The sequence below is a fragment of the Chrysochloris asiatica genome, unplaced genomic scaffold (genome assembly GCF_000296735.1).
Source record: "Chrysochloris asiatica unplaced genomic scaffold, ChrAsi1.0 scaffold00597, whole genome shotgun sequence".
NCBI lineage: Eukaryota > Metazoa > Chordata > Mammalia > Afrosoricida > Chrysochloridae > Chrysochloris > Chrysochloris asiatica.
In genome coordinates this window covers 54,732-64,183 of record NW_006409115.1, presented here as the reverse complement: position 1 = coordinate 64,183, position 9,452 = coordinate 54,732, and the positions used below count along the sequence as shown (strand labels likewise).

Genomic DNA, 9,452 nt, shown 5'->3' with positions numbered 1-9,452 from the left:
TGTCCATTTATGATATTCTAGTATTAATCATTTGGACCTCTTTCTGTAGGTTTTGAATTGTTTCCAATGCTATATCTATTTTATTTGATTGTTCCTGTAGTGCTTTCCTGACTTCTTCTTTATTTTTCTCAACTCCATTGCATAGTGTTTTGATATATTTTATAACCATTTTCCTGAATTCCTTCTCAGGCATTTCCAAAGCCTGCCTATCTTCCAGTATGGAGTGTAGGTCTACGTACAGCTCATTTGCCTCATTCACTTTATCTAGTTTCTGGACATGTGCTGATATGGTCATCTGCTTCTTTTTGGGGGGCATATTTAGGAGTTATCTCTGGCCTTAATACTTAGACGGATGTGTATTTTTGTGTGTTTTTGCTTTCTGATTGCCTCCAGGTAGATGTGATTAGGAGATGGGCTTCCCTTTTCACTTTTCTTCCTGATAAATTTCAATATATCCCTTTTGGTCATTGTGACATAACTCAGGATTTAATTTTTGGCCTATTTCCTTTTTACTCTGCCTATCCTGCTCCACAAGACCCTTTCAGGCCTTTTTCCTAGTGATAAACAGTTCAGGGTCAGTTGTGGCCATTTTGCACTGCTGTTTGGTTTTAAATGGAAACTGTCACTTTAAATTTTAAGGAGCTCTGTGCACATGCATAGTAGAACCCTCCGGGGTTGAGGTGGGGTGTCCACTAGCTCAGGCACCCCCTCTAGTCACCAGAATGGAGGTGTACATACAGAGAGAGACGAATGAACAGCTACAAAAAAATAAAATGGATGTCCACATCTTTATCTCTGTGGTTCTGTCAGATGTCCATGGCTGCTCTGATCCTTCCCTTGCTTGGTCTCTCCCAATATGGTGGCTCCGGGAGCTGCTGAGTGGATTTCTTGCTTCTGCTACATATTGCCCTAGCTGTAAACCTTCCAACCTTCTAAATATTCCTTGTGGATCAGAGTTCTGTCACCATTCCCTGAGCCTTCTTTGTCTGGTATTCTGTGTTGTTACTGATGGAGCCCCTCACTGCACTTTCACCCTCTCTGCCATCTTGTTTGTTCTTTGACCCTTGTAATGCTTTGGTAGTGGTACCATCAGGAGCTGTGTTATTGGGAATGAAAGTACAACATTGTAACATTTCTGCTTTCTTTGGGAAGTAGTCAAAGAAAAAGAGAGAACATAAGGTCTTTACTCACTTCAGGAAGTAGTCAAAGAAAAAGAGAGTGATCATAAAGTCTTTACTCACTTCAGGAAGTAGACAAAATAACAAAGGAAGGTAACTCAAATACAATAAACAGGATTATGATAATATTTCCCACCCACACAGAAAAAGAGCTAGTCTTTTGAACATAACAAGTGGATACTGAATAGTTTAAAATCAGGAAATGTGTGTACCAGGGTTGTATCCTTTCAGCATTCTTATTCAATCTGTATGTTGTGGGAATAATACAAGAAGCTGGATTATACAAAGAAGAACATGACATCATTATTGCAGGAAGAATCGTTAACAACTTATGATCTGCAGATCTTACAAACTTGCTTGCTAAAAGAAAAAAAGGTCTTGAAATACTTACTGACAAAGATCAAGGGCTATATAGCCTTCGGTCTGGACTGCACCTCAATGTAAAGAAAACAAAAATCCCCACAACTGTACCGATAAGGGACATTACAATCAATGAAGAAAAAGGAACTCTGGTAGCATAATGGTTACAAGTCAGGCTGCTAACTTCAAGGTCAACAGCTCGAAACTATGAGCTATTCCATGGGAGAAAGATAAGGCTTTCTTCTCCCATAAATATTTACAAATTTAGAAAGCAACACAGGGTCACTATGAGTCAGAACGAGCTCCACAGCACACCACCACCAATCAATGGATAAAAAATTGAAGTTGTCAAAGACTCTATTTTCTTGGATCCACAATTAATACTCATGGTAACAGCAGAAAAGAAATAAAAAAATGTATTGTAGTAGGGAAATTTGTTGCACAAAATTTCTTAAAAATGTTTACAAACAAAGATGTCAATTTGAGAATGAAGGTATGTTTGACCCAAGTCATGATATTTTCAATAGTCTTATATACATGCGGAATATGGACAATGAATAAATAAGACCATAGAAGAATTTATATATTTGAATTATGGCATTGTAAAAAATACTGAAAGTACCATGGACTGCCAGAAGAACAAACCTGTATTTGAAGAAGTACTCACCCAGAATGCTCGTTACGAGCCAGGATGGTGAAACTTCATCTCTTGTAATTCGAACATGGTATCAGGAGGGACATCATGCTTAGTCAAGTGGAGAATCAGTTAAAATGAGGAAGTCCCCTTATGAGGGATTGACACAGCGGCAATAGACTTAAGTGTAAAACCAGTTGTAAGGGTGGCACATGACCAGGCAGTGGTTCATTCTGTTGTGCATAGCATTGCTTTGAGTCAGAACCAACTGGAGAACATCTAAGGACAACAACAACCAATAACAGCATTTTGCAGCCAGGGAATGGAAGATAACATAGAAAGAGATTGTCTGATATGGGACAAAAAAAGGAAAACTTAACAGTTTGGATTAAACCTTGTGTATCTATGACAAGGAATGCTGGTGTAGTGCTGTGGGCTAACACGCTGGAATGCAAAGTGAGTTTGAACCTCAAGGTCAGCAGTTCAAACTCACCAGCCACTCCTTGGAAGCTCTATACAGGGTTTCTGTGGGTTGGAATCAACTCAATGGCATTTAACAACAACAACAATCGATGACAAACCTGTCCTCACACTAATTATGAGGTTGTTGTTGATGTTAGGTTCTATCTATTCAGTGCTGATTCAGAGTCACCATGTGAAAGAGAATAAAACACTGCCTTGTACTGCCTCATCTTCACAACTGTTGTTGTGTTTGAGGCCATCATTCATCCACTGTGTCAATCCATCTCATAAGTCATTCTTTTTTTCACTGATCCTCTGCTTTATCAAAGCAGCTCTGGTAGCATAGCGGTTACAAGTTGGGGTGCTAACCTCAATGTAGGCAGTTCGAAACTACCAACCATTCTACAGGAGAAAGATGAGGCTTTCTGCTCCTGTAAAGATTACAGCCTCAGAGACCATGTACGGGGTTGTTATGAGTCAGAACTGACTCCACGGCACATAACCACCACCACCACTTCTTCATCAAGTATGACGTCCTTCTACAGGTCCACAACCCTTCTGAAAACATGTTCAAAGTATGTGTGATTAAGTCTCACCATCCTTGTTTCTAAGGATTTATTCAATGTTCTGGCAGTCCATGGCATATTCAATATTATTTGGTAACATTACAATGCAAAAACATCAGTTATTTTCCAGGATTCCTTATTCATTGTCTAGGTTTTGAAGTTATTGATAATATGTCTTGGGTTAAGCAACTTTTGTCTTCTAAGTGGAATCTTTGCTTTTTTATTTATTTTTTTATTTTAAAGAGATATGAAGTAACATTACAGAAATTTGAAGAGTATAGTACACTGAGGCAACCATAAATAGCAAAACTGAAGCCTGAATTTACTATTGTTTAGATTATTTTAAATGTGTCTTAGATGCTATGCCATACAACAGTTAAAATATTTTGGATATATTTATGAAAAAGGAAAAATTAGTAAGAAATATTCATGCTTCTGCAGAATGTCAATATGAGCTGTAGCTCATATATACAATACTGGGATATTGGTTTTCCATAAAGCACCATGAAATTTAGAAGGCATGTTTGGTTTTCGACAATTGTGTGTCAAGTGAGGGTATTGGGCTTGTTTCATTAATTTCTAGTTTATATGATATAGAGATAAACAATCATTTGTGTCTTATAGGTAGTTAGTTTTATTTTTGGTTTTCCATAGAGACCAATAATGGTTTGGAGAACTTAAAGGACCTAGTCCCAGGAGTTTAAATTATAGTATAAACTCTCTAACTGTATATTGTACACAACTTGATATCTTCAGATCCAGGACAGAAATGTCTGTCAGCCAGGTTTGTTTGTGAGAACTAGACTCTAGTTACTTGAATATTAAAAACAATACATTTTTATGAGCAAGAAAAAGTTTTACATATGTTTAAGTATTTTAGTTATATAGATAACTCTTAATTGCAATAATTATAAACTATAATTTAATTAAGAATAATCTCACTTTTAATTAGTGTATATTTTCACAGAAACCCTTGTCTTGTGTGTTTATTATTTAAAATGCTTATATCTCTAGTACTAAAAATATTGATGGCAAATTAGTATAGTTACTCTGAATCACTGAATACTGGCTGCCATCTAACAACATGTATTAGAATACAGAGCAAAAAAAAAAAAAAAAAATTTCAATCCTTTTTTTTCCCCTTACTTCCTTCTTCTACACAAATTTCCTTCATTAACTCTAGTGATGATGATGAGCACAGAGATGTTCCCTATTTATCGCCCTAATTCTGAGGGTTGAATTAATGCCACAGAGTTATCCATGATGATACATAGAATCGTCAGCTATCTCTGAACAGGATATAATTCTTTTGAACTAGTGATTGTCTTTACCTAGCCTAGTGTGGCACTGTAGGATAAGTACTAGGCTGCTAACTGCAAAGTCAGAAGCTCAAACCCACCAGCCACTACTTGGAAACGCTATTCAGGATGGCTACAAGCCAGAACCAACTCAATGACCCTTAACAACAACAACAGTTAGATATTGTCTGCCTTGTTTGACACTACTAGAAGCATTACCAAATTTATTTTTCTTTAAAGGTTGGCAAAGAGCTATCTGTAAGTATGCATGGGTGGATAGATGTAATTTAATGGTGATAAGGTAGAAGATCAAACCATGACTTCAGTATAACTATCCATTTCTACCTCCTTAAAATTAGTCCAATATGAAGAGACAATTCCAGGCTATGTACATTCCTAATCTCATATTTCCTTACTTCATTATCATGGCATATCTGTATTTGAGTCTAAGAGGAAGAACAGAGAGTAAAATTCCTTAACTTTCCTATGTCTTTTCTTTAAATAAAAAACCTAATTGCAATTCCCACTTAAATAGAATAGCTAACATTACCACTTCACCCAACTACTCTGTGACAAGTTGGGGAAATTTGTATTTGCCTGCTTTTTAATGTAGATAAAATAGGTAACTTTCAAGATTTGTAAACTGTGCATGGCAGTCCAGTGTTTATTCTATAGAGCCACCATTTTCCTTTAAGAGATCATCGTAATCTATCAAGTAGTAAAATCCTGAGAATCATTTAAGCCTTCTCTTGATGATTTTGTTTTTTTATCAGTAGGATTTATAGGACTTTTAATGTTTTAAATGATTTGACAGTTGTATATATTTTTTTAAATTTTCACATAAAAACTATTTTTCAGATCAACATTCTATTGCTGTAACATTAATATATAACCCTTATTCTCTTCTAGGAAAATGAAACAAGAGTTAACTTGCTTCCTAAACATGAAAAATATTGGGAAATTGGTCAGAAAAACTGTACTTTGGTGACAAAGTTCATTCTCTTGGGATTATCAGATATCCCTGAGCTGAGAGTCTTCCTCTTCCTGGTTTTTCTTCTAATCTATGGTGTCACAGTGTTGGGCAACCTTGGCATGATTGTGTTGATTAAGGTCAGCTCTCAACTACACACCCCCATGTACTTTTTCCTTAGCCACTTATCTTTTGTGGATTTTTGCTATTCTACCATCATTGTGCCAAAGATGCTGGACAACATCATAAATGAGGACAAAGCAATTTCTTTCTTGGAATGCATGGTGCAATTCTATTTGTTTTGTTTTTATGCAGTCACTGAGGTCATCCTGCTGGCTGTGATGGCCTATGACCGCTTTGTGGCCATCTGCAGCCCACTCTTGTACATGGTCATCATGTCCCAGAAGCTCTGTGTGGGGCTGGTGTCTGGCTGCTACCTATGTGCAACTGTGTGTTCTCTCATTCACATGTGTTTAGCTCTGGAGATCCCAACCTACCGTTCAAATGTGATCAACCACTTCTTCTGTGATCTACCCCCTCTTTTATCTCTTGCCTGCTCTGATGTCTCTGTGAATGAGCTGCTGCTGTATGTTGTGGCCTCTTTCAATGAGATCAGCTCCATTGTGGTTATCCTCACCTCTTACTTGTTTATTCTCATCACCATCCTGAGGATGCGCTCTGCAGAGGGAAGGCGCAAAGCATTTTCTACCTGTGCTTCCCACCTCACAGCCATCATTGTCTTTCATGGAACAATCCTTTTTATTTATTGTCGACCCAGCTCTGGCAACAGTTGGGACACAGACAAAGTGGCCACAGTATTCTACACTGTGGTAATTCCCATGCTGAACCCCCTGATATATAGCCTGAGGAACAAAGATGTGAAAGAAGCTCTCAGGAAAGTGATGAGATTTAACTTGTTTTCTGACGGCTCATGTTCTTAGATATTCTTAGAGTTTCAAAGGGTACCATTAAGAAGCTATTTGTATTTGGTGGTAATGGATGTAATGGAAAAGGAGGAAGGATATTAATGTACTATGATGATTTTTTGCTGCTGCAGGTTAATGCACTGGACTGCATGGTTGATTGGAACTGTAAAGTCAGCAGTTCAAGCTCACCAGCTGCTCCTCAGAAACCCTATACAGGGTTGTTATGAGTCAGAACTGACTTGACAATACTTAACAGCAATAACAACCATATCCTTTTAGAGTGCTGGTGTGGAACTGTAGGGTAATCGCTGGACTGCTAGCCACATATTTGGCAATTAAAACCCACCAGCCACTCACTGGAAACATTATACAAGGTTTCGTCTCTGTCTCTGTGAGTCAGCACGGACTGTCTGAGACTTAAACAACAACAACTAATATCCTTCTAGACGTCTATTAAAATTTCTAGAAATACATAGACCATAGTTTAAATGCATCAACTACTTTAATTGCTGCTCTCTAGTTTCTGGGTGTTTCCATTGGGTTGGTGAATGATACTGCTAAGCCTCAATTTTTTGGCTTGTAATTATACCAATATATTTCTAACAAAGTACAGATAGAGTCAAGTCTTTCTGTGCTCTGAATGCATGTAGCCAGTCTTACTCAATTTACTCTTTTTTTTTTTTTTTTTTCTCCAGGGAATGAAACTATATTTGTCTCATAATATTTGAGGGGCTTCAAAAAGTTGGTAGAAAAATTCCATTGTCTTTTATCTCCATTTTTCCATTAACTTTTTGATGTCCTTCTTTGTAAATTTGAAATGAACTTCTCATGTCTTTATGGGAATTAATTTTTAGTCATATCTTGGTTGTTTTCTCTTACTACTATTTCTATTACAATGTTATTAGTTTTACAACTTAAAACAAAATAAAATACTCCCTCATCTGTAAAATTAAAGCAGTAGTAATAATCTACCGATTTCAAGAGGAGCCCTGGTATCAGTGGATTAAGAGTTGGGCTGCTAACTGAAACGTCAGCAATTTAAATCTCCCAGTTGCTCTGTGAAAGAGAAATGTGATTTTCTTCACCTGTAAAGATTTATAGCCTCAGAAACCCTGTCCAGGGCCACTAGGAGTCAGAACTGATTTGGTGACACACAAACATCAACCACCACCACCACCACCTACCTCATGAGTTCCTGGGTAGTGCAAATATTAAGAAACTTAGCTATTAACCAGTAGTTTGGAAGTTCAAGTCATCCCAAGCATGCTTCAGAAGCAAGGCCTAAAGGTGTACTTTCTGGAAAATCAGCCCATGAAAACGTACATAGCACAGTGTCTAAGCAGTGCTTCTATAGAACAGAAGGTTAAATAAGGTGGCTTACATCAGTCAGTCATGGGAATTGCAACTAATGCCATGAAAAAAAAATGTGTTTAAATTGTTCAGTACACAACTAATTTGCCTGTAAGCTTCTACCCAAACCACAGTAAGTTAATAAATAAGAGAAAGAGAGAGAGAGAGGCTAACTAAGGGAAGTTAGTAGAGATAGGTGAAGAGAGATGCTAAGTTACATGAAGATTGCTCAAGAACAGAGCCCAAAGAAACAAGTCCTTGAATCATAGTCACCCTACACAGAAGACAAGTACTTCAGAGGCAACAAAGAGAGGACCCTCCACCCCCCAGAGCCCATGTCAGTTCTACTCTGACAAACATGGAGTAGGGGGCTCAGCTCAAAGACAACTAGTTGGGTACCTCATAACATTATCTTGGAAATTAAAAAAAAAAATGACTCAAATCCTTGATGCTATAAATGGTACATATTTGATTAATATATCAACTGCTGTTATTATTGCTTTTGCTCTGAGTTTCTCTGTAAGCCGTGATTAAACAAGTACACCACACATTTGATGTCTGATCATTTTCAAGTCTCTTTGTCTTTGTTAATGTGGTTTTGCTTTGTTTAAAATTGCTTTAACCAGTTTTTACATTCATAAAACGCACTCATTGTATTGGTTCCTGAACATATTTTATCACACTGTTGTTAGCTTAAAAGAACATAAGTGTATTATCTCATGCTTCTGATGGCAATAAATCTGAACTCAGTGTCACTGAACTGAAATCTAAGTTTTAACAGTGTCCCACTCTCTCTAGAGAGTCCTGATGTGGCATTGTAGGATAAGCGCTGTAGTACTTATGTTGTAGCTAACTACAAGATGTGTTGTTCAAACCCATCAGATGCATCTGTGAAACCCTATATAATGTGACTATGACTCAATGGCATCTAATAACAATGACAACACTTAGGAAAAATTGGCCCGTTGCCTCTTCCAGCTTCTGGTTTCTTCTTGGTTTCCTTGGTTGTGAATACATCACTCCAATATTCCGTGCCAGCAACTTCGAATTTCTCTCTGTCTTGTCTTTACAATATTTTGCATGCATGTGTATGTTAAAATACGGGATTGGTATGACCTAGCTCACAGAAATCCATCTTATTAACATTACTTTAAAAAGAACCTAAGTACCTTTTGGGGCAAGGATTATGTGGGGAAAGGATTATGTGTTAACCATTCAGAAATATTCTAGCATCCCTGATACTAACAGTTTTTATTTATTATTTCAATTACATAAATAAAAACTAGCTGAAATAATGGAGTTATGCTGCATATAAGATGAAAGTATGGTACATTGAATTTCATATGGTTTAAATGAATTCTCCTATTACCTGAGAATTCTGTATTTTAATACAAACTTTACTGAAAATGTTCACCTTTGAAAATCCCACTAGAGCAGTTACTCTACCTTGGTACTATTGACATTTTCAGCCAGACGATTATTTTCTGTGTGTTCTACCCAGTAGGATGTTGTGCAGCATCCCTGACCTCTACTCATTAGATGTCAGCAGTTCCCTTTCTCTCCTTTTTGACTGGCCTATGCTGAGAACCACTGAATTAGTGTATCAATGTACTAGAGTTCTTGTCTTTCCATGTTCCTATTGTCAAGTGCTATCGAGATGGTTCTGGATCATAGTGATTCTTGTATAGGGTTTTGGAGAAGTGGCTAG

General features: G+C 37.2%; 1 protein-coding gene across 1 annotated transcript; it reads left to right on the top strand.

Annotated features, from left to right (window-relative positions):
- Nucleotides 1-2,025: 2,025 nt before the first annotated feature.
- On the top strand, nt 2,026-6,409 carry LOC102824723 (olfactory receptor 5L1-like). Its single transcript, XM_006877778.1, has 2 exons — nt 2,026-2,031; nt 5,408-6,409. Exons 1-2 carry the CDS (start codon nt 2,026-2,028, stop codon nt 6,407-6,409), a joined length of 1,008 nt encoding a protein of 335 aa, XP_006877840.1.
- Nucleotides 6,410-9,452: the final 3,043 nt, after the last annotated feature.